Below are 25702 nucleotides of genomic sequence, written 5' to 3'. Positions count from 1 at the left end.
CCATCCCCTTCACTGCTGTTCTGCCCTGGTTTACCTGATGAGGAAACTGCCTGGGCAGTGGGAATGCTGCAGCTGTGGGGTGGGGGTGTTTATTCTCTGCATTCTCATACAAAAAGAAGGACAATAACTTTGTGTGGCTCTTTTGACCTGGTGATTTGAGTGCATGGGAGTTACCTGTGTTTGTGGGGTTGAATCCTAATTTTATTTAGAGTGGTAGGCAGCATTATTTAGAGGCTGCAGAAGCCACAGAGCTTTTCCAGCTGTGCTTGGGATCCAGGGCTCTGTGCTCTGTGAAAGAACCTGAGCAGCTCCCCAGAGCTCCACTGCAGCCCTGTGTGGCACAGAAGGTGTCACTGTCTGTCATCACTGTCCACCGTGCCCTAGTTTGATGATGGATTTATAATGAACATCTTTAACCTCAGCCTAGCCCAGCCATCTGCTCTGGGAGGCAAGCTGGCACTCCAAAGCCATTTTCTGCTTCAAGGTGTCTCCTTGTAGCCCTGCAGAACAAACAGTGAGTCATCTCCTCCCACCAGGCTCCAGCAGGATTGTAACCCAGCTCGGGGAGAGAAGTTCCTCGTGCTGCTGGCTCCAGAGCTGTGACTGAGCTCAGGCACCAAACCGAAGCAGTTTTGCTTCCCAGCTGAATCACAGAGGGGTGGCACAGTGATCTCCTGAGGGATGTGAAGCCTGTGGCCCACATCTACAGACAGCAGGGAAAGCCCAGCACTTACTCAACCTCCCCAAGCTTTCCTTTGCAGTTCCTGATGTGGAATTATGATATTTTATCAAAAATCCCTTGCTAGGGTTTTTCCCTTCTGAGGAGCTGAGGGCCTCAGGAAAGAAATGTAAATAATAAATATCTGCTGCTGTAGAATACAGCAGGTGCAGCTGTGATTGGTGCATATTAGTTGTTTTTAATTAATAGCCAATCACAGATGCAGATGGCTCAGACTCTCTGAGAGTCACAAGATTTTGTTGTTTATTTTATTCTTGTTTTTCCTAGCTTTCTGATGAATCTTTTCTTTCTATTCTTTCAGTATAGTTTTAATGCAGTATTTTAATATAATATATATAATAGTATAATAAACTGACTTTCTGAACATGGAGTCAGAGCTCGCATCTCCACACATGGGGCACCAGACACAACACTGATGAAATTCTCTCCCTGCCCATTCTGTGTCTCCATCATCTTAAATTCCTGAGACTTCATTCTTAAACTTTCTTGGCAACTGTCCATTTTTCTATTTAACAGGATGGCTCAGAAAGGGAAAGTGTCAGTGAGGGCACTCACTTCACTAATGGAAATCATTTTTGGGTGATGAAATTGCTCTCCACCTGCCTTCTGTTAGCAAAAAGGAGCGTTTGTCAAGTCTCCAGGATTCTGGTCTGCCTTCTATTGCAGCACTAGAAAATTAGGGACATCCAATCTTAAATGGAAAAGTTTAAGAAGCTTTGTCTCATAAAGTGACGTCTAAGACTTGTCTGTCTTTAATTCCATGTTCTTTACTGGATGATCCCCCCTGCTGCAACCTTCAAACGAAGGGATTTAAAATGGATCAGATATTAAAGCTTTCAGATCGGGTTTTGAAATAAATGAAATGCTATCAGGACTGTAATAGCAACAGCTGCTGTGTCTGCCAGCTGGACTGCAGACTTAATCACTCCATCAAATCCCACTTCCCACAGTCCTGCATTTGTTTTCTCTGCCTTCCTGCCCTCCCTCCAAGCCCCTGGCACGCTGCACGGGGGGATGGACACCCCACAAAGGGATGAACACTCTACAGAGGGATGCACAGAGGGATGAACACCCTACAGAGGGATGAACACCCCACAAAGGGATGCACAGAGGGATGAACACTGCACAGAGGGATGAACACCCTACAGAGGGATGAACACTGCACAGAGGGATGAACACCCTACAGAGGGATGCACACTGCACAGAGGGATGCACAGAGGGATGCACACTGGACAGAGGGATGCACAGAGGGATGCAGGCTGCACAGAGGGATGCACACTGGACAGAGGGATGCTCCCCACAGAGGGATGCTCCCCACACACAGAAATGCTCCCTGCAGGTCACAGCCAGAGCTGGGCAGGGAGGGATCTCTCCCTCTGGGCTGTCAGCACAGCACAGACCCTGCACTGAGCCTGGAATGTGCCTCCTGAAGGCCCAAAAGCAGGAAGGAACAGGAGCTCAGGCTTTAACCCCTGCAGAAGCCTTTGTCTCCTGCAGCAGCCTGAGGAGGAAGGAGCAGAGCCTGCCCTCCCAGGGGCTGGGGGAGCCTGGTGCTGCAGTGCTGGAAAAGGACTCCAAAGGCAGGCAGAGGTCTGTCTGCTCAGCTGCTGCCTGTCCTCAGAAAAAAGGAACTCCTGTATCCCTGTGGATTGGATATGAACCATGTCAAATGCAGCTCATGAGTGCTGGCACCTCAGTTCAGCACTCGGGCTCAAAGCACTGCCAGGTACCAGCCAGGTCACCACTGAAACAAATTATTTCCAGCTGAGTCACCTCAGAAAACAACTTGTGGTTTCAAAATGTCACATTTCTCTCTGAAATTCTTAATTTCTCTCTGACCTTAGCTCTGCATAAAGCTTACCAAAAGAGTTTGATGTGATTTCCTTTCACATGAAATTGAATCTTTTGGCTGACCGAAGTTTATGTGTCTCTCATTTCTTAAAAGAAAACTATTTTTAGTGAAACTGAAAAGACAATTTCTCTGATTTGTGCACCAGCTGCCCAATCAAAAACTGATGATTTATTTAGGGCTGGGTTCTCACTGCCAGCAGTACAGGTAACACAGTGAGCAGCCACGGACACAGCAGTTAACCTCTCTATTGTGTGTTTAACCATCTGTAAAATTGATATGATCCTACTTACCTGCCCGACACAGCTGGACAGAGGCTTAATTTTTAATTAAGCTCTGTTGTAACACTTGGAGCTCATTGTATAAAAGATGAACCAAGAAGCAAAATAGCTTTATTAGGTTATTAATGCTTGTGTAGCTTATATGATGCTCCAAGAGTGATAAACAGTGAATTATTCCAATGTTCGAGAAATAACATTAAAAAAGGAAAGAAAGTATCAAGAGGCAAAAGAGATGTGCTGGGATGGAGAACAGACTTTGTGACAGTCTAGGGTTCCTTCGTCCCTATTAATTATACATGTGGAGCAACTTGTTAATGCATTTCTAAAGACTTGCTGACACAGGCCCAGCCCTCTCTCCTGGCCACAGGCTTTTGAATAAATTTAACCCCAGGAGCAGAAGAACTGGGCAATGCAGTTGAAGGCATTTCTATAACAACCAAAGTGGACCAGAGCAGATTTCCTGGCTCTGAGAGAGGCAGTAATGATACACCTGCGTGGGAGCTGGGTATGAATAATTTCTGTCCAGGGCCCTGGCGTTACATTTCAGGCTGATTGTCCGTGGAATATGACCAGCTATTATTCTACATGTTATTTCTCTACCCCCCTGTGCCCTCCAACACTTCCAAAAATAGTAATGAAAATACTAAATTTTACTAACAAATCCTTATGTCCTTCAGCATTTATGTTAATGGTAAAATATAACTGCATATATTTAACAGCCAACAGAAATGGAAACAAAAAATTAAATATATTTCAACAGATTGCCCAATATATGCTACAGTATTCAAATCTTCCTTAATATTTTTAAGCAAATTTGAAACTCTGTGTGTTTTGCAGGCACAATCCCACCCCCAACCCCCCAAAGTTACCTGTAATTACCTGTAATTACTGTCCATTTCTGCAGTAGCGAAGGAACAGTTTCTGACATGCAGTTTTGCTCTGGGAAGTGACTGCAACTGCAGTTTTAGGAGGTTCTTATCACAGAATTATGGAATGATTTGGGCTGGTAGGGCCCTAAAAGCTCATCTCATCCCACCCCTGCCATGGCAGGGACAGTTTTCACTCTCCCAGGCTGCTCCAAGCCCCATCCAGCCTGGCCCTGGACACTGCCAGGGCAATGGGATGGTTTCTTCTCCGTGCCATCTGAGAACCCCAAACCACACCTGTGCTCTTTCCAAAACAACAGGGAGCAGCTTGGGACTTCCAGGGACCAAACTGTGATGAATTTTCAGTCTGTAAATAAATAGGGTAATAATAATAAATAATAAATAATGTAATAATAAATAAATAAGGCAATAATAATAAATAATAAGGTAAAAAATAAATAAGTAATGTAATAATAATAAATAAATAAGGTAATAATAATAAATAATAAGGTCTGTAAACACCTTGATGTGCTATGCAGCTATTCCAGGAGATGTAATCATTAGCTGACATGATCTTTATTGTCTCTTTTTCAGAGTCACTTAGGAAATTAGAACTTTCCAGATAAAAGCCTGGAGAGGTTGAAACGAAACAAAAAGTGTTACTCATTGCTGGAAGAGACATCCCCTCTGAGTGTCAGCACCATGACATTAATTTGATCATTTTAAATTGCTGATTCAGTCACAGGCATCAGTGCCTCAGACAATTTAAAAAATCAATTTTTAAAACAACCAAAAGACTTGAGCAAACACTTTCCAAAGTAATGACACATTCTGAGTGTGCAGCTGCAGACACCCTGAGGAGCAGGACCTGAACGTGCTGAGCACCTGCTCCCTGGAAAATGCTAAAAACTGGAGGCACCCAAATACCTCTGGTTTGTTTAAAGATCCTAAATCTTAAGTTTAACATTACCTCTTGGTCTGAAGGCAGATCTCATGTACAATATGAATTCCTGTGGAGAAAAGTGTTTAAAAACACAACCAGAGACATCAGACCATTTCCAATAAAATGGCTTTGGATTGTGTTGGTTTAGTGAGTCCTTCTCCTCTTCCTTTCCCTCCCCATGCTCTGCAGAAATATCTTGAACTACTATGAGGATTAAAGCTTTATCCACAATTTAGATCCTCTTCAGGCCCCCTACATCTAATCCAGAGTCTGAGCAATCCTGCAGTTTTAAGCTGGTAGTTTATGTTTATTGCTAGAATTTATGGAATGACCAGACTAATATTTTTTCTCTTTTTAATCAATAAAAATTGGCTTCTGAACAATCTTTAAGATCAATCCCATCAGTAAGGGACACATTCATTGCAAAAATTCTCTCATGTTTCTATCATACAAGTTGCTTTGGTCAATCTAAGCTACAAGATTTTTTTTCACTAATTCACTGGGACAACCACAGAAAAGACTGAAAGGTTTGCTGAGTGTGTGACTTTTTGAGAAGAGCACAGTTCCAGCTGTGTGAGTACAGGTGAGAACCCCTTTCGAAGAATGTTACCTATTGTTTCAATAAATAAAGCTCTGTTTGGGAATTCCAAATCTCTAACACTTTCAAGAGGAAAAGCTTAAGAAACTACTTACAAAAACCTCTGTGAAATGGCAAAAAAAACAATGGAAATATATTTTTAAAATCTGAATAGTCAGTCAAGATCTGCTAACAGCCTGTGGGCACTGGGAAAAAATGTGTGTCTTGTGGTGTTGCAAATCTGCCACATTCTGTAGAACTAGAGACAACAGGAGCAGATTTTCAGAGATCTCAGGCAAACTGGAAAAAAAAAATACAACTCCTCTACCCAGCCAAGATTACTGATGTTCAAGGAGGTTCCCAGAGCACAGGCAGGAGCTCTCTGCTCCCCTCTTCAGCCAGAGGCTGTACTGGACTTTAAGGAGTTAATTTTCTCTTGCTTTTCCTTTTTTCCCTCTCCCTGAGCCCCTGGGTGGCTGCAGCACTGGCTCAGCACTGGCTCATCTGAAGGGCACAGGCACGGCGAGGTTCACATGACACCCCTGACAGCAGCAGGATAAGCCTATTTCTGACAGTGTGGCAAATTACTATTATGAAATCCCAGTACATTTGATTGCAGAGTGACTTTCAGAGGGGATCACACTCAGCAAGGTTATGAAGGGCTCAGTGTTTACTGCAGTAATGCTGACTTACTGGAAAAGAATACCAAGAGCTCTTTAAATTAAACAAACAAACAAAAAAAGTTGGGAGATTCCCAATTCAGAAAACATTTGGCTGACTATATCCAACCAGGCATTATATTTCTCTAAAATGAAAGGGAAAAAATGATCAGCAGGAATTCTTAGGTTGTTTTTTTCCTCATTGATGGATGACTCAGTGAAATGTCTTTGCTAGAGGTTCATCCAAAGGGATCATGAACCTGAGGTTGTCCTTCCCCTCCAGCATTTCTCCCTTCAGCAGGTTCCAGGTGCTCTGCCTCCCCATTCCAGCCAAAGGTCAGAATCTCTGTACAGTGCCCAGATTAAAAAGACAACAAGATTCAAACAAAAAATCAAGACAAAAGCAGAAGTGGGAGGAGAATAGGCAGTCTGGGCTCAGAAAGCGTGGAATTTGCCAATAAAAGAAGCTTATCTGCAAAACACAAAATACCACTGGCCCACCTGCTGAATTATCACCAGCATCCAAGGGGGTGTTACAGCAGGGAGATAAACTGTCCCTGCCCCAAATACCTTCCTCTTTAACTTACTGGTAGGGTGACTCAAGCAGGAAAATCAAAAAGAGCAGCACAAAGGGCCTCAGTTTACAGCAGGTGGAATTTTATCACACCTGTGGACAGCAAGGTATTTTCACAGTGAAATAAGACTTATTCCATTATCTACTAAATAAATATGATTATTACTTTGTTTTTCTAGACTTTGATAATAGAATTATTGGTTATAATAACACAGGTAAAGCTCTAATTGGTTTTCTTGGTTTTATTAATTATAATACCAGCAGCTGCCTCTGCTCAGGCAAACACTGTTGCCCTGGCAGGTAAAATTAGGTGTGAGGCACATGCAGATTTCCCTCTTTCTCCTCCTCCCTTCTTCCTCCCTAATTGAGGAACAACTTCAATATTGGTTAAAAACATCTGCTTGCTATAAGTGTGGGTACAAAATCCTGAAGCTCAGGCAGAAGCCCTTTGGTTTGTGTGAGGTTTTTGAAAAACAAAAGTAAAAAAGCCCCCAAACACCTGCAACTTCCTCATCTTAGCACATTTTTAAGCTAGGGCAGAACACATTAATCAATAGATCAATATTTAAAAAAAAAATCCCTTCCCTAATTATCTCCATTTTCTTGGCCAGGTAGAGCATTCACATGATCTTTATTTTGGGATACACACACAACACAATCTCATCTGCTGCTGGAACGTGACTGTTCCAGTCTCCCCTGGGTACTTCTCCCAGATGAGTGAGGGAGCTGATTTCTTTGGTTATTAAGTGGAAACCTGCGTGGTTTTCTGTATTCTGCCTCCCCTGTGATATGAATATATTTGGGTGATGATGAAAACAGCTGCCACAAGTAGGTGGCTGGAGCCTGGCAGGGTTTAAGCTGCCTGACCAAATGTCTGGGGGTGGATGTGGAGCATCCACAGCTGTCTTTCTATAAAGGTTATTTTTTCAAAGCATGTGTTTCTGGAATTGGTTTCCCAGGTGGCACAAGTGTTCAAATAACCTTTGCAAACATGGATTTTGCACTTTGCTACAAGGCCCAAAGGTGATTGTGTCTGAAATCCAAGTCCTGATGGCAAAAGCTTTGATGTAACCCTAAATGGAGAGATAGGTGTGTACCCTAAATGTATAGTTACTGCCTTTCCCTACCTGTGAAAGGGGAAGAAATCACAATTTGGGGATCTTTTTTGCATCTCTAGCAGATTTGGGTAGATGTGACTCTTACTTCCCTGGGGTGAGGGTGTCACCTGTGAGTTTTGGAGGGCGAGGAGCCGATGCTGAAGTGGGAAATGCTGCTCTGCTGGGTGGGAGCTGGCAAGGAGGGCACTGTGCCTATTACAGAGCCCGCGCTCTGTGGGATCTGTGAGCCAGCCTGGAGGCACAGGAACCCTCAGATTGCAGCTGCTGGGTCTGTGGCTCGTGCTGCAAAACCCACCAAAAGCGTTGGGCACCGTGCTCTGTAGCAGGGAATTGATCCCTTGGTTTAGGAAGTGGAGACTTGCAGGGTTTGATTTGGTTTTTTTGTTTTTTGGGGTTTTTTTTTGGGTTTGGGGGTTTTTTTTGGTTGTTTTTGGGGGTGTTTTTGAGTGTTTTTTTCTTTTATTTTTGTTGGGTTTTTGTTGTTGTTGTTGTTGTTGTTGTTGTTGTTGTTGTTTGGTTGGTTGGTTTTTTTGTAGAAAACTCCCCAAAAGTCACTGTGTTCCTAATGCTGAGCTCACATCACTGACCTGCCTGGAGAGCCACCCCCTTTGGAGACACAAACACAGCTGGTAACTTTGGGTAGAACATCTTGTGATGATTTACAGGAAGGGGGAGAAGAAGGCACAGGGAGCATCCAGCTTTCAACCAAGGGCTTCTTCCTCTGAAACCAAAGGAAAAACACTGGGTGGTGCTGCACAGAGATCTGCCACCAAAATCCAAAATCTGCTGCTGACAGGTCTTGGTTTTGAGATGGGAATAGGAGGATTGGGCAGAGAGGGATTTAATCTACACAGAAAAAGGGGGGTGATAGGGGAGTTTGCTCCCCAGAATTTTGAAGCACAAGTGGAGAAGTGAATAGAAGAAAAGACTTCTTGGGAATCATCATGGTCTAAAAATAGAATTATTTTTATCTGCAGGAGTTCCAGTTCTAGGAACAGTGTGGTAACAGCCTGACCATAAGTTTTACAGCCAGTTGAAAGATTTCCACTGTTTCCAATTGACTTTGAACCATATTCTATGCAATTCATCTCATGATGTAGAATTCCTGATTTTCCCCTGGAAATAACCCTGCTGTGTTATATATTTTATGATGCCATTTCCAGCAGAGTATGAAGACAATGACAAATGCTGGTTTCAGAGGAAATCTTTGCTCAGGTATTTCAGCTTAGTCATACCCTGGCTGATCCTACAGTAAATCTGCATGTCAATATTTATCTTATATAGGCCATCTGCTGTACTCCTGACACAGGAATTCCAAGGGATATGGGAAAATAAAGACATAATTTCTGCAGAATTCTAAAAAAAGCCAATAATTATCAACCGTGGGTCTCCTTAAAATAGGCCTGGAAGCTTGCTATGACTCAATGTGTTTTAAGGAAAGAAAAATGTTATTTTAACGATGAAGCCAGCAAATTCTACCCTCTAGATTCCACAGCAGTAATCTCTGTAAAACCCATGATTTAAAAGCTGCTATTTCTCACCATCTGAAGCTAAGTACACTTTTTTATTCTAACAAATCTGAATAAAATTAGAGCACTCTGCATAAATTCTCTCTGCCTCTGCGCCTGCTGTCTTAGCTCGAGGCAGAAGCAGATGCCTGTGATTTCTGAGACTGTCAAAGCAGCACCATAAGCCAAAGTTACATTCACCTTAAAAAACCACGAAATTTATCCCAGCTTGCTAATAAGCTGGTCCATTATTTCAGGTTTTTGGTGCCAGTGTTCTGCTTTTTAAAGGCCATCTGAAACCTCAGAGGCATTTTTGACATTTTCCCATTAACAGGGTTGATATTTGGGGGATTGAGACTGCTTTGTGTTCAGATTTAAACTTTTAATACCTTGGATCTGTCACTGGTTCACTGGGAGATGTTATTTTTATTTTCTTCGTGATTGATTAATTCTTAAAAAAAACAAACCCCCCACAAAAAAAAAGTAAAAGAAAAAGAAAAAAAAAAAAAGAAACTAAACCCAAAAACCCACATTGCTCATTTAATATTAACTGGAACATATTTTTCCCTGTAGCAGTTTGCTGATTAGGAATTTCAATGCCACAGAGGTGGCATTGCAAATAGTGCCTATAAATAGAAAATAAACCTTTTCTGTGAAATGCCCAGCCAGAGCAAAGGCTCATTAATCAGGGAACAGGTAGAGCTCAAGAGCCCAGCCTGACTCTGCTCATGGAAACACAGGCTGACAGAGCTGTCTGAATGATCAACCACAGCACTTTGCTCTGTGCACAGGCAGAAAGTTTAGTCAAGTGTTTAAAATATGGAAATAAGAGTGACAACGCCTGTGCTGTTTCTCCTGCTGGCTGCAGGCACATCCCCTCCCTGGGATTTATCCACTGCCAAAGGGCCACCTCCCACATGAGAACTGAGGGCAGCATTGCTTGGATAAAGCAAAAACAGTAAAAAAAATACATCATGGAGAGTGGAAGGTAGAAGTGTGTAAATCACAGGGATTTGTGTGACAATTAAACAGCTGATGTTAAAACCTAGCAGGTTTTGGGCTGGCTGCATCCTTGGGTTGTCTTCCACGTAGTGAGGGCATTGAGTGTAGCCAGAAAAATTGATTATATGAGGACAGAGAGTCCTCCTGTTCCCTTGTCTGTCAGCCTTGGACCAGGGAACACCGGGGAGCTACACAGAGATCTGCCACCAAAATCTAATCAAGACAGCTCATGGCTGAGACTGGCTAATGGTGTGGTTTAACCTGTCAAGAAAAGCCCTGCTTTTGTGCTGGTTGCATAAAATCAAGCCCAGTTTACTTTCGAACCTTCTTTGACCTCATTTTTACTCTTAATAGAAGTAAAAATAGTAAAAAAATAGAAAAAAAAATTGTAACAAAATAGAAATAAAAATAGCAACAATGGCACCTTTCACCCCCAGGGATTTCAAAACATTGGAAAGCTGGATCCTCTGAGCAGAGATGTGGCAGCGTTTGAGGGAATATGTAGAAATTCCTTCTCCTTAAGGGGCAGACTCATTTCCCTGACATCCCACTGGGACCTTTGCAGAGCCTGAGCTGAGCCTCAGTGGCCAGAGATGGTCAGGGGGCATGGGCAGTGCCAGAGTCCAGGCACCAGCAGCACTAAAGCAGATCCAATCCTGCCACCTGCTGCTCCTCTCCACCCCTACAGCATCCCTGGGGTCACTCCGGACCCAGCCCTGCTCTGCTCTGACCTGGCTGGGTGTCACTGAGCTTGGATTACCACCAGGGTTGTTGTATTTAAGCCTGAAAAAACACCCGGGGGGCTCAGTGAAGTGCTTTGCTTTCAGTATTTATGTTAACAGCAGGAATGCAAACTGTCCCTGCAGCACGCAGTGATAAAGGTGATGAAGAACTCCACACCTGCCTTACAAAAACAAACTCTGGGGTTGTGCTAAGTACACATTTTAAAGGAAAATTACTAATAATACAAAGAATGGAGACTGGGCTGTTCAGGGAGAGCACTGAGGTAACCAAAGGTGCTTTTAAAGCTCAAGCATTTGAGGGAACAGAGGAAAAATGCAGGTTTGTCTGTACAAACCAGTGGGGGCTCCCAGCATCCCTCTAGACGTCTCCAGGTGAGAAGGTTAAATTAGAAAGCTGACTCTTGGGCAGCTATCAGCCCCCAGGATGTGCAAAGCCACGGCTTCTGTATCACTGTAGGCACTCAAAATTGCTTTACTTTTGGCTTTGAAAATCCAAGATTTTCTCCTTACATGCTGCTAGGCTGAGGCACTGAAGCAGCTAAGACAGTGTCTGGCCCTTAAGATGTTTCTCCATGAGCACTTTCCTGTTGGTTAGTGTTCCCCACCTTGAGGTGAGGTTCAAGGACAAAGTTTTCACCTTCCATGGCAGCAGAACCTGCAAGTGCTGATATCAAGAATGTTCTGGAATTCTTTGGGACTTAAAGGAGACTGTGGCTCATTCCTTCGTGGAGCCTGAACCTCCTCTCAGGCCAGCCACCGTCAAGGACAAGGATTCCCATCAGGTCAATGATCACTTTATAGATAGTGCTAACCAAATTTAGTGTCAAATCTGCTGTGAAAATTTACAGCTTGTAATATTTACCTGACAGGCATCCAGTCCCTCCTGTCCAAATACACAGTTCCTTAAATTAGACACAAAATGTGTCATGAGACAGCAGCCTAAATTACATATTTACAGCACTGGAGCAGGTAAGTACATATTGACACAGCCAGTCCTGGGTTCTTACTTTAAAGAAGTCACCTGGCTTGTTCAGGGTGTTTTTTTAAGTGCTGATGGAATATTGAAGAGCTGGGAGGTTTGGGAGCTCTCCTGGCCAGGGGCTCTCTTGTCTTTACAGCAAATTCTTCTCAATGAGCCCAGCTTCCACCTGAAAACTGGGAGCAGCATTTCTGGGATCTGTTTCTTGGATTCAGTCCTCAGGGGTTCTTGCAATTGAAAGAATAAAAGTGACAAAAAAGAGCAACTCCCTCTAAAATGACTGCCCAGAGATTTTTCCCTTCTTAACAAACATTATTGCTCCCAAACAACTACTTTTGTATTTATGTAACAACTTCCTTATGGGTCATTGTTAAATAGAACTTGGGTCCTTCTCTACAATGTCCCCATGGCTGCAACTACAAAATCATGTCCATTATACCCTGTTAGGGCAGCTCTTCTCTGCACCAACAAACTTAAGAGTTACATCACAGTTACATATTAAAAAAAAAAAAAAGTAATTCCATTCTGCAGCACTTCTTCAGTATTCCAAACTTATTCCTTTGTGAAGTAAATTTCCCTCAAACAGCCTTTTGAATTTGTGTGAGATTTAAATCACAAGAAAGAAAGAAAAAAGGAAAGAACTGAGAGAATGTCTCCATCAGAGTCTCCTCATAGCACAAACCAGGCTCAGGATGTGCTGGTACAATTTTGTTGCTTTCAGCTGCTCTTGGAGATAAGTGGTTCCTTTGAAATATGACTGTGATGTATAAATTAGTAAGATGTTTCTGCAAAGAATGTGTCACTATGGGGAAGTTTATCCATTCTTTGTTCAGGTGAATGAGCAGGGCCTTGCTCTGTTTAACTTGGACTTACTGGGGTCAGTGGATGTGTTCCTCTGTGCCCCTGTCCAGAGCTGGGTGATGCAGCTCTTGCTTCAGGTATTTGCTGTTTGATGAAATTCCTCATGGGAGCTGCAGCTCCTGCTGATGGGTGATGGTATTCCAGTGAGGAAAGCCACACTGTCTGGAACAGAAGGATTAAATATTAATTATTTTGAAAAGCTATTAAATTCATTTTCCCCCTGAAGTGTTTCAACCTCACATGGCAGTGAGATTGTCTTCACAGGGGTGTGGCAAGTGAAATCTGCTTGACCTCGTGGGGGGAACAAAAAAGCATCAATGGCACGGGTTTAAGATTGTGCCTTTGAAGAGCTCATCAGCTCAGTGCAAAAAACAATACAAAAATTATTAGAAGGCCTAGTTACTAATGAAAATTTGATGTTTTTTCACCAATATGAAAAATAGATATTTAAATACACAACAAGCTTTGTGAGGAATGTGTGCCTCATGTAAGTACAATCAGAGAAAACTTTTCCATATTGCTGTGGAAGAAGGATGGGTCTGAATCCCAGTCCCAAAGGAATCAGTGCAGAGGGATGTGGAGGTTTGGAGGACAGGTCTTGGCAGCCTTTGTGTCCCATCAGGCAATGCACAGACTCAGAACAGTGAGGATGTTTCACCAGTTAACTGACTTGGGGAGCTCTTTTTAAGCACCTTCCAAGGAATATTTGTAACTCTGGAAGAAGCTCCTGACCATGGGAACAACCTCTTGCCAAGAGAGCATGTCTCTTCTCCCCAGAACACTGCCATTTAGCCCCTGTGACCACCCTCACTCCATGGGGCATCCAAAGTTCCCAACTACTGCAGTTCTTTCCACAATCAGTGTTCCTGATGGAGCCCAGCCCCAAATGAGGAACTCAGTCCAAAGAATCTGTTGTCTTGCTGTCCTGGTTTGGGGGTATTCTATTTGCCATCTGTTAGAGGTGGGGAAGTTATCTTCTGTTCATTGGGCAGTTTACTTTATCTCTCCCACAGCCAATCCTCCCTCCAGGAAATCTCTGCTGTCCCTGCATGGCTGAGAAAATCCCATCATCCCACTGGGAGATGCTCCGCCCAGGGGAGGAGCCAAGCATTCCTACCTGGATACAATCTGAGCCTGGAACAGCACAGCAGCCTTTGCCCACTGCATTCCCAGAGGAGCAGCTTTCTCCTGCCCTGCATTCCCAGAGGAAGAGCAGGCCCATCTCCAGCAGCCCTGGAGCTGTTTTTTTTTTTTTTTTTCCTAGTAAAGAACTGTTATTCCTATTCCCATATCTTTGCCTGAGAGCCCTTTAATTTCAAAATTCTAATTCAATTCTATTTCAAAATTATAATTTCAAGTTCTATTTCAAAATTATAATTTCAATTTCTATTTCAAAATTATAATTTCAAAAATATAACTTCAAAATTATAATCATAATAATAATTCAGAGGGAGAGGGTTTGCATTTTCCATTTCAAGAGAGGCTCCTGCCTTCCTTAGCAGACACCTGTCTTTTCAAACCAAAACACTTGTTTACTCAGCTCATCCAGGTTGACACTCGTCTCCTTCCAGGCAAGAAATATGCTGGCTTTGAGAGATGTGCATCAATTCCAGCCACCACGCTGCCTCTTTAATGTCACAGGCATTCAAACAGAACGCTGATCTCCTGCAGTCAAGATTGTCTGGAACATTTGCATAGCAGAGCTGTATCCAAACATCTATTTGCTCCACAAAATTTGAAGAGCCTGGTGCTCTCTTGCTTTTGAGACACAAGTGACCACAAGACTCTGAGACTAAGAACAATTTCTCAAAACAAGCTTGGATAAATCTGACACATCCTGAAAACATCACCCTTTGCATTTATAATGACTCTCAGGAGCTGTGGTTTTTGTATATTAACAAATTAATTACAACATCAGAGTCGGCCAGAATAAACATGACCATTTACTTGTCTTAGAGAAACATATTTAAGTTCCAAACTTGATCCATATTTCAGAGGTCTCCAAGTTCAAGAAGTTTTTATCCCCAGCTCTATGTGTCAAATTGTCTCTTTTCTTTATAAGGTCATGTGACTTTCTTTATTAATAACTTCTCTTCCTGAAAAATTAACATGTTACAGTAGAGCCCAGAATTTCTGTTGTACATTTTCATGACTTGGCAGAATTTTTTGTTTACTAAGAAATGGATTTGTGAGTTATTGCAGACTTGCAATGATGAAATTTCACATTTTCTCACCTCTTTTCTGTGGCAGCTGTGAACATCTTAATTCTCTCAGATTTATGTGTGCTTCAAGCACAGGCAAAATAACCTCTATTTCAGTGGGTTCATCATGAATAAAAGTCCTTGTAATTTCTGAAGATTAGAGTGAGTTGGGAAATATCTGAAGATTAGAGTGAGTTGGGAAATGTTGTGTTAGACACAACAAGGGTATTTATTATTTAGGGAACCTCTAGCACAGCATTCTTGTCCCTGATTAAAGAGCACTGTTTCCCTCAGCAAGAATTGGTGTCTCTAAGCTATGGGTGTCGGAATATTTCAGTTTTATTCGCCATTCCTACCTCCACTGACTGCTGCCAAATGCAGTGCAGAACTTGGGAAGAATCATGTCTATAATTACCTCTGCCAATGGGCACAAAGCAGATGTGCAGGCCCAGAACCTGGGATTGTGACCCATTCACAACGGTCAGAAAGGAAATATAAATGAGATATTCCTGGTGCAGCCATGTGTTTGCAGCATGGCTTTCAGCTATGGCTCAAGGGGGTTGGGGGGTTTTGTCTGGAATAATTTAGGTCAGCTATATTTTGTAGGGGAAAAAAAAAGGGGGGGGGAAACCTTAATTATTAGAGATATTCTGTCTGAAATTTTGTCGTGTGGAAAATTTGAGATAAAGATACATTCAGGTTTTGTTTTGGGTTGGTTGTGTTTGGTTCCACCATGGCTGAGCTCAGGCCTGGACTCATTCTGCCAGGAGTTCAGCTGGAGCTGGGCTCACCAGAGCTGGCTGGGCACCTGTGAGGAAGGTGTGAATTTGCAGGTGGAAACAGCTGATCAGTTAAAGAGATCACAGGAGATATTTTGGTGCTGGGTATCACTAATCCCCTCTGACCTGTCTGGTGGAGCAGGGCATGCTCCTGTTTAAGAAGCTCTGCACCAGAACACATTTCACCAGGTTACCTTGGGGTTTCCTGGGTGTTCTGGTTGGATATTTAATTCTAAATGGCTCAATAAAAACAGATCAGGCTTGTGGCTGTGGAGCTCTCAGATTTTGGAATTAATGCTTTCATACAAATTTCATAGGTGGTTCTTGTGCATCTCAGTAATTCCCTGTACATCAAGGCAGTAATTTTTTCCATGTATGAGCTTTGCTTTTAAAAGCACAGTAGATGATAAACATAAATGTTTCATTTGTTATAAATATTTAATAATTATAAATAATTGATGAGCAGATTTTAAAGCAAACTGATTAGAGTTGTGTGGAATTAAGGCTACCTTTGCATATTTTTCTAAGCTGTATTCTAGATATTATCTGGGCTCTGTTGTGCTATAAAAATCAGGCCTGATTGGTACTGTCACAAAAAATACCAGCAGGTGGGAACAAGCAGAAAAATACACTTTTAATAGCTATATTGGCAATAAAATAAATATGGAGGACTTCCTTGTGGATACAAGAATTTCTGTACCCACCAATTTTCATTCCATTGTAATTCATTCTTTATGGATTATCTTAGAGATATTTTTTTCAAGAGAATGTGTTTAATAGCACAGCACTAATAGCTAACTGTGATTCAGTGACTTTCACCTATTTTCCTTTCAATTTTTTTCTAATTGCCTTTGATGTCCCTGGGGCTTTGAAGCCTAAAAAATCCCCATATAATGCTTATCCAATTACCTGGGTTCTTGCATCTCTGAAAGATTTCATCAAGGACTCTGCTTTCTGGTTCCTGCACTCAGCTGAGGGGCTGTCCTCAGCTGATTTTGGGGGTCTCCCAGAGCCAATAGGTGCCACTGTTGCTCTGCATGTCTGAGTTGTCAATGTCCTTCACTTGGAAACTCAACCTTGAAAACACAAATCTAAATCACAGCGACTCAAAAAAGAACTCCATCCAGGCCACGGCCAGGGGCTTGTCCATGCCAAGACTATGGTGTGTGCTTTATCTCCTCCTAAAAAATAATTATAATATTGCTAATCTTGAGCAAAAATGAATTGCATTGAATTAATTCCAGATATATTGAATGTAAGCCTTTAACTTGCTGCAGGTTTATTGCTGACCAAGAGCAGCAGCTGAGCTTTGCAGATCTCTGCTCTGGGCCAAATGGGATTTAAATGCAGAAGTTGCATATTGGAGCAATAAGAATTTGGAGTTGTTACCAGCATTTCCTACACAGGAGCAGAATTTCAGGGTGGCCTATCCAGCAGTGGAAAGGCCTCCCAGAGCTATTTCCTCCAGCTCTGCAATCTGGTAATGCAAGGTCAGCTAATGCAGTTTGCTTTGCAGCTTATCTGCCATTAAGTGCTTTCCCTATGTAAAGCCAAGGGTAATCAAGGTCTGCCTGCTTCCTGCATGGGGAGGAACCTTGCTTCACCTTGTCCTTGGACATGCAGCTCTTTCCTACATTTGCTTTATTCTTAGATGTTCCAGACATACCATGGAATAACACAAGGTTCTTTTCGCCTCTTTCTTCAAAGAAACACATAGCAAGCTATGTAAAAATAAAAATAAACAAAACAGAGGGCAAAGCAATTAAGGGGTTTATGTCCTTTCAAGTTCCATCCCACTTGTTTTGTGTTTTGGCTAGGTTGTTTTTTATACTGCAACTATATATTTACTAAAAGCCAAGAGATGAAAAAATTGTTTTCAGTGATTTAATATCTTCTGAAATAGCCACCTGCAGGTCAGGATGTAACCCAGCAGCTTGTTCTAACTGGTCTAAAGCCGTGTGCCAGTCTAACCTAATTCTCACTCCTGCATGGAGCACAAGCTATATTAAGCAGTGCTTAAGATCACCCTAAGCAGTTTACACAGGGGCATCCCCAGCTTCTCTGGCTCTCACCAGTTGCCCAATGATTTGCAGATATTCTGCTCCTCTTCGAAGTCCAGGATTCTACCAACATTTTGAGGAAGACATCCCTTGTTGGGAGGTCATGAGTTTTGGTTGGTTGTGTCAGCTGACAAGTGGCAAAAGCAGAAATTGTTGGGCTTTCACAGGAAATGGGGCAGACACTGGACAGCACTCAACTTCCTTCTAGTGCTGTTTTTCATCAGGTCTTCAAGATGGCCATAGAGAGTGGGTTATTCTGAGACAAGATTAAATGTTAGAAAATAGATAATTAAATGTTTGGTCTGGGTTTTTTTACTCCACAGTTGTCATAGGGAATGTTTGTACTATTTTGACAGCAGATTAAGGACAAAATGGATCTTTTTGTTCTCAGGACATGTGTGTCCACCCTCTGGCTGGAAGAGGAAATCACTGTAAGATACTGACAGATGAGTCATGTTATCAGTCAGGAGTACTGATTCTTCAGAGCCTCTCTGGTAGATATTTGAAAAGTTAGCACAGGTAACCTTTTACTTAAAAATTCAGAAAGATAATAACAACTCCATGAATTCTCCTGCTAGTTGTATCCCACAGTTTTCCTTGTTTTCAGATGATACTGGGTAGGGGAGAGAAATCTGTTCATTGACATTCTCCTTCACTGCTTCCTGTGGTGAATAAAGATTGTTGTATGAATAACACTGGCACTTTATTAATCCAAAACATAAGGTACTGACTGGGTAAGAAAGTAGCCAAAAGTCACCACAAGATCCATTTCCAGGGTTTAAACAGAAGGAGGTTCCTATCTCTAAATCCATATATTGACCAGTGCACCATGTTTAATTCCATTGATTTAACAATGCCAAGAACTACCAAGAATGGGGAAATCTGATTTCTGAGGAATCCAGGCCAATTTGCACGCCAGCTGCAGAGGGCAGGCAGCGCAGGTTGTAGCTGTGTCCACTGCAGTTCTCAGCACACTCTGACACTAAATTTTGGCTTCTTGCTTCCTTGTGATGGATGAAAAGTGTTGCAGTGGCAGGCCCCAAAATGAGATGCACATGATGCTGTTGTGCACAGCATGCAGATGGCTCAGTGTGGTTTTGAGTCAGTCTGCATTTTTGCCACTGATATCACAAACCTTTGTCAGTCTTTGTGTTACTTATAATTTAATCCCTGAAAAGAGAGGCATTTGCATTTCAAGCGAATTCCCACTGAACTTAAGCAACTGCATCTGTATGTCATGAGATCTGATCAGTCTGATTTCAACACTTGCATCATGGATTTGCAGACACATTTAAGAAGGCTGAAAATGAAAAGCTGATTGCTTTGTGCTGCTTAAGGGTTTTGTGCAGCAGCATTGCATATCCAACCTTCCAGCTGCCTGTCTAAAGAGAATTATAGCAATACTTGGGGGTGGAGAGGTACCTTGTTGGAAGGGACATTCTAGCAGATGATGCTTGTGGGAAAAGAATTGTGAAAGTTCTGGGCCTTATTTAAGTGCAGTTTGTTTATATGAACTGGAGGTGTGCTGATTAAAATAATCCTATTTTACCAGCAAGCTCCTCTTAGAACCCAGAGAATGCCCTGAAGACTCAATACCCAGTCCCAGGTGGGAGTAACACACTGGTTTTCTTCGTGTGCCCTGGTCACCCCCAAGGCACAGACTGGGAAACATCCAGGGAATCCCAAGCAGTGTGTGTTGGTTGCATGCCTCAGGAGGGATTCCCACTGGAATCCAACCTTTGAATGGCCACAGAGCTACAGTGCCTTCCTTTACACATACAGTTGTTTAAGGATATATAAAATAGGATTTAAGTATTAGTCACAGATCATCACTGCCTGGAATGTACAAGCACCACAGCCCCACACTGGAATTTTCTGTTCCTTACCTCAAATTTCCCCATCGTGGTTCTCCTTAGTGTTTGGTCTGTGAGCTGGCAAGCAGAGGAGGCTGTTCTGTATGAGATCTGCTGAGTTTATGTATGTGAGATATACACAACACTCAGAATTGCTGAGGCAGCCCAGTAATCACAACAGCTCTGTCCCAGTGCTCCTTTCTTCATCTACACAAATGCTTTTTTGGAAAGGAAGTCTATGTTCTTTGCTGGTAAAATCAGCCACTGTAAAATTTTGGATTGGTTCCGTAGAGTAAATAAAAGATACTCTATTGCACTTGAAAAATTATCTATGCTGTGGTTAATTTGGTTAGATATCTTCACCTGCCATGGGAACTAGGATCTGAAAAGGATGAATGAACCATTTACCCCTCTCTCTTTGTTCTATTTCTGCTGCCGCAGACTGCAACACAGTCTGGCATTTGGTTCCAGGAAAAAAATCTAAAGGAAGCAATTTTAGCAGAGTCAGGAGGATCTGCTTGAACAGCTCTAATATTGAACCTAACTGGCATGTTTTGACAAAGTTAAAAGTCTAATGACAAAATTTTGCTGAGCCTCTTAAGCAAGGCATGAAATCTATGGAGCAGCTCTGCCAGAAAAGATGCTCATGTTTCTACAAGCAAATGAGAGCAATATCCAGATATTAAAGATCCTCCAAGTATTAATAAGTATTAAATTCTGGAAGGATTAGTGAAGTCTCTCTTGCATGATGTTGGTAAATAATATTGTCTATATTGATGTATAGTTGTGTTTAAGTGGTACAGCAGCCTCAAGTGACTGCCCTAAGTGCCATTTTTAATTGGCCAATATTATATCAGTTGGCTAATATTCTATCAATGCAACCTGTGCTCAGGCATTGCTTCTGCCCTGGCTTAAGGAGAGGAAAGGCAGGTCATAAACAGAATGAATTAATACAGGCCAAGAAAGATGCTTGTCCTTCTCCCTCTTATTACCCTTGTGAGCTGAGGCTGGACTCCAGCTGACACCTACAGCCCTGTACTACCCCCACAGCTCAGGTTCTGACCTGCTCTGTTCCTGCCCTCACCTTCCTGACCTTTCCCTTCTTTCTCTCCTGATCTTTCCTTTGTCCTCTTCTCCAGTCAGTTCCCAACAAGAGCTATAGTAGAGTATTGGGGCCCAATTTTCCACCAATCCTGCCCATCTTTTTGTGCTGCAATCGTGTTTGTTTGTGCCACCAGCACTCCTGTCCCTGGTGGATGGAACTGTCCTTCAAGTTATGTGGGTGAAACATTGCCCAGTAGCCCAGTGCTAAAACTGGGGCAGAAAGGGGCTCCAGTCCTGCCTGTGTGCTGAGAAATGGGTGATGTTGGCCATGGAACCATTTGTTCGTTGTGCCCACAGTGACAGAGACCACGCTTGACACAGCATCATATTTCCTTATTGTCATAATATTTATTATTTTATTGTCACTGGCTCATAACCCACTAAAGTCAGCTGGGTTTTATTCTCACACCACACACACCTCCTAACACACAGCTTCTCTTCACACAGATTTTTTTTTAAACAACTGGAACAAACCAGGATGCCCATTCAAAGAACTGTTCTTTACTAGCAGAGCTAAAGATAAGGGCTTGCAGCATGGTACAAGCTTGTATAAGGTTTGCATATTCCATGTTCCAACTAACAGCTGGAATGAGGTTCTGATGAGCCTTGTTTATCATTGTTAATGGCTGCCCCTGATTCACTACCCATAACCTGATATTAAATATCCTAAAAAGATATTTTCCTAGGTTGAGGCATGAACAGACTCATGGAATCTAATATGTGTACTATAAGCTTTTTAAGAAGTTAACAACCCTGTCCAATCCCCTTTTCCCAGATGGAAATGAGAAGCCACAATAATCATATAGGCTTATGATTCCATGGAATCCATCCTCAAGGTGGTACCAGGTCACTCGAACCCCATTGTCCTCCAGCCTCTTCTTGTACAGCAAGCCATCATCCCTCAGCACGTCGTACTCACAGGTCAGGATGAAAGATTCTGGCAGCTGGTGAACAACAGAGTCTTCAGCCAACAGTGGGCACAGGTTGGGTTCACAGAATCTCTTCACTGTCTCGTAAACTTCAGCTATAAAATCAGTGGGCCTAAGTGGCTTCACACCTCTGACCTTAAATTCCTCAGGGATGTTGTCTGGACTCACCCACTTCCTATACTTCAGCCTCATGTCTGGAGGAATATGAGAGCCCTCCAAGACCTCTTGCATGTGCAGTGCATCCCCATTGAGGTACAGCAAAGCAAAGAAAGCAGCACGTTCCCGGAAGAGCAGCGGGACTCCCCGGTTTTGTTGGTAGGATGGCAAATTGAAGTCCAGTGCCTGCAGGCCGGGGTAGATGAGGATCTGAGCGCGCAGTCTGGGGAGCTCTGAGCTGCCTGCCAGGGTCTGGCTGACAGCAGCTGCCAGGTTGCCCCCAGCACTGTCCCCGCAGACGGTGACGCGGGCAGGATCCACGCCGTAGTGCTGCAGGTGCTGCAGGAAGTGCAGGGTGGCGCTCAGGCAGTCTTCGTAGGCAGCGGGGTATTTGTGCTCGGGGGCTAAACGGTACCTGGGGCACGGAGACAAGAAGGAAAAGTCAGTAGTAGTAACCAGGAATTGGCCTCATATGCTGTTCTTCAGCCCTATCTCTTTGGGGTAGCTTGGCTCTAGGTTAGGATCATCAGTGCCTCCAAACAGCTGCTCCTCCATTTGGGATTGCAGATAAACTGTAAATGGTGAGTTCAGTCACAAGGACACACTGAAGTAGGATTGTCTCTGATTAATGATCTGAACAAGGTATTGAACAGTTCTTAGTGATGGTGAAAACTCCCTCTGTACTTCTGACAAAATTATTTAATAATTTTGTGCCTCTGCTTCCTATGTGTATAATGAGAGGATTTCAGTGTGATTATTCTCTTTTCCCATAGTTCCCAATTGCTTGGAGCATCTTATTGCACGTCCATATGTTCAGCACTTCAGCACAAGGAAGACTTTTTTCACCTAAGTTTTTAATTGGCTTTTATAGACTTACTTAGTGTGCCAAATATTTCCATTTGTATCTTTTCGGAGTATCTCTGGGCATGAACAGTTAAGGGCTGCGAAATCTTCATTATCACTACTTTTCTCTTTATGAACTTGACTGAATCCCATAGAGATTCCTGCGCCAAAAAAGAACATCTCCAACACCAGCACAGCTGTGCTGTGGTCCCACAGCAACAATAATCTCCCAACTACAGAACTGGGTAGTGTTCACTTACTGCACAGACACAACTACTGAGTCACTCTCCCTGGAGAGGTAGCGACACACCTTTTCATAGGTATCTGCAAAAGAAATATTGCTGTTAGTGCTTCACTTTTGCCCTCAGCTTTGAGACAGACTAAGAAAAGTCTGCTTCAAACAAGCTTCAGACTTCAGGCATGCTGAAACCACATCTTATTTCAATCTTCTAAAAAGATGAGAATATTCTTTCTACACCACACAGTTCCTCCAGGAAGTATCTTACCAAGGCTTCCGAATACCCAGCCTCCTCCATGGAAGAAGAGGATGCCTCTCCTTGGCCCATCCGAGGTAGCTTTGGGCTGATAAACCCTCACAGGTACTTCATTAAACTGCAGATCCTGGATAAAGAGCTTTGGATCCAACCCTAGTTTCCGCCCCTGTCGCACGTATCGGCCAAAAGTGATTTGGCTGCAAAGCCCAGTCTTCTCCAAAATCCTTCCCTGTTAAAGGCAAAAGACATTAAGGCATCTTTAAAAGTCTGGAGTTAGACAGGGTATAAAAACTCTGCATTGCACTTACATCAAACTTATTTGGAGGAAATTTTAAAGAAACATAGAACTCTGATTTGGAAATGAAACAATTTTCCCAAGTTCTCACATCCTGCAGTCTGTAGAAAAATTTATTTGCACTACTCCAATCCAATGTCATTGTAACAGCTCATCAGAAATTTTATAAAGATCAGCCAAAGTGGTTGTCTTGGAGTACATATTTTAATCATTAGCATTGTCCTGCACACATTTGTGGTTATTCTTGTTTCATTTATACTTGATAACAACAACGGAATACCATACGTAGAAACAGTTCTTCATTGCTGAAACTAATATTCATGAATTAGACCATAAAACTCAGTGAATTTGCAAATCTAAAGTGCCAAGCTGTGTTGTGCAAATTAGTTACTGTTTTTTATTCGCACAACAGAGCTACTGAGCAAAATGAAGTTCCTTCCTTTCCCACTGCTCTTGCAAGCTAGAATATAAATCTAATGTAATAACAAACAAGAAGCTGGGAATCAAACAGTTACCATTCAGTGGCTGAACAAGATCCCTGTTTTTAATGCCCAGTGAGTCTGTCTTGTCACCTGCTAGTGGGGCTCAGGATTGCTGGGCAGCTTTGTCAGTAAATTTAATTTAAAGAGGATGTAAATGGTTTAAGAATCTGTGTGGAGGAAAACCAAGTCTCTGTGATAGCAGGGGTGATGTTTGTGGCTAAAGAAATGACAAAACTGAAGATTTTAAGAAATTCAAAGACAGCAAGTAGGAGATGCAGAGCCATGGGGGGCTCTAATGCCGTTTATGCAACGCGGCCAAAGAGAGTCCAGGGATTAAGTAAAGCAGCCCTAAACGGATTGTGTGCCATAAATGTCAGCCGTGGCAGGAGCAGCTGAAGAGCTGCAGCTTCTTTTGTGCAAGGTGATTTCGCCTGAAGGTGCGGGAAGTTGTCACGCAAAACACCAGCGCAGCCCCCAATTCCAGGCTGCCATCAGCCGCTCGCAATCTCCGCTAACGCGCCCCGGGCACGTCCCTGAACCGGGAAAGGAGTTTGCCCACGACATGGGCTGTGCTCCCCGCGGCAGCATCCTCCACCGGGGGCATCGGGGCAGCATCCTCACCCGGGGGTATCGGGGCAGCATCCTTGCTCGGGGAATATCGGGGCAGTGTTTCGGCCGGCGGTGCCCGGGGCAGCATCCTCCACCGGGTGGTAACCGGGACAGCATCCTCCACCGGGGATATCGGGGCAGTGTTTGGTCCGGCGGTGCCCGGGACACAATCCTCGCCTGGGGAATATCGGGACAGCATCCTCCACCAGCGGTGCCCGGGACAGCATCCTCGCCCGGGGGTATCGGGGCAACATCCTCACCCGGGGGGTATCGGGGCAGCATCCTTGCTCGGGGGGTATCGGGGCAGTGCTTGGCCCGGCGGTGCCCGGGACAGCATCCTCGCCCGGGGGGGATCGGGGGCGGTGTCCGGATCTCGGGTGCCCTTGCAGTGTCCGGGATACCCCGGGGCAGAACCCGATAGGGGATGCTCCCCGCATCCCCTCCCCACGATGCGGCACCGCCAGCATCCCGTGGGGACAGCGGGGACACGCAGATCCTGCCCCCGGCTGCCCGTGTTTGTGCAACCACTGCCGCCCCCAGCCCGCGGGTCGCCCCGAACGCCCCCTCGCCCCCCGCACCGCCACTCACCAGCGCGGCGGTGCCGAGCAGCACGGTGAGCACCAGGCGCAGCTTGGCCGGCTGGTTCACCCCGGGCGGGATGTCGTAGCCGGGCAGGCCGAGCAGCACCGCGGCCGCCGCCAGCGCCGCCAGGGGCAGGAGCAGCAGCAGCAGCGCGGGCAGCAGCGCCATGGCCCGGCCGCGGCCCCCGGGGCTCCCCCGGCAGCGCTCGGCAGAGCCGCGGCCCCGTCACGGGCCGAGTGCGGCCGCTCCGCAAAGCCGGCGCAGGGGTCATGCTGCGGGCGGCCGGGGGGAGCCGCGCCGAGCGGCCGGAGGCGCCGGCCGGGTAATCTCGGTTCAAGGAGGCCCGGCGTGACCTGCGCGCGGTACCGGGGAGCGCACGGGCCCGGCGCCGCCTCCCGCCGCCCCGGCGCTGGCGCGGCCCCCGCGCCCCGGGCCGCTCGCCGCCGCGGCCCGCAGCTCCGCGGGGCTCTGCCGGCGGCAGGTGGAACAGAGGGCTGGCTGCCCGTGCTCAGAGAAAGGCTGCCCTTGCGCGGGGAAATCTAACGGAAACCAGCATTTGTTTTTGTGTTGTGTTTTTCTCAGCACTGTAGGATTTTTTCCCTTTTTTTCCTGAGGA

General features: G+C 44.2%; 1 protein-coding gene across 1 annotated transcript; it reads right to left on the bottom strand.

The window, feature by feature from the left end:
* Positions 1-21022: 21022 nt before the first annotated feature.
* Positions 21023-25533, bottom strand: LOC135285220 (arylacetamide deacetylase-like 4). Its single transcript, XM_064397261.1, has 4 exons — positions 25093-25533; positions 23131-23347; positions 22885-22948; positions 21023-22196 (listed from the first exon to the last, which is right to left on the bottom strand). Exons 1-4 carry the CDS (start codon positions 25252-25254, stop codon positions 21422-21424), a joined length of 1218 nt encoding a protein of 405 aa, XP_064253331.1. The 5' UTR covers positions 25255-25533; the 3' UTR covers positions 21023-21421.
* Positions 25534-25702: the final 169 nt, after the last annotated feature.

The sequence above is a fragment of the Passer domesticus genome, chromosome 22 (genome assembly GCF_036417665.1).
Source record: "Passer domesticus isolate bPasDom1 chromosome 22, bPasDom1.hap1, whole genome shotgun sequence".
NCBI lineage: Eukaryota > Metazoa > Chordata > Aves > Passeriformes > Passeridae > Passer > Passer domesticus.
The sequence above is the reverse complement of the archived record's forward strand: the minus strand, read 5'-3'. Positions and strand labels throughout refer to the sequence as shown.

Excerpts from the sequence above, each read along its gene's own strand:
- LOC135285220 (XM_064397261.1), bottom strand. The coding sequence starts at position 25,254 with ATGGCGCTGCTGCCCGCGCTGCTGCTGCTGCTCCTGCCCCTGGCGGCG. Across the intron at positions 23,348-25,092 it reads TGCTCGGCACCGCCGCGCTG|GGAAGGATTTTGGAGAAGAC; the intron begins GTGAGTGGCGGT and ends TGCCTTTAACAG. Across the intron at positions 22,197-22,884 it reads TCAGTAGTTGTGTCTGTGCA|GTACCGTTTAGCCCCCGAGC; the intron begins GTAAGTGAACAC and ends TCCGTGCCCCAG.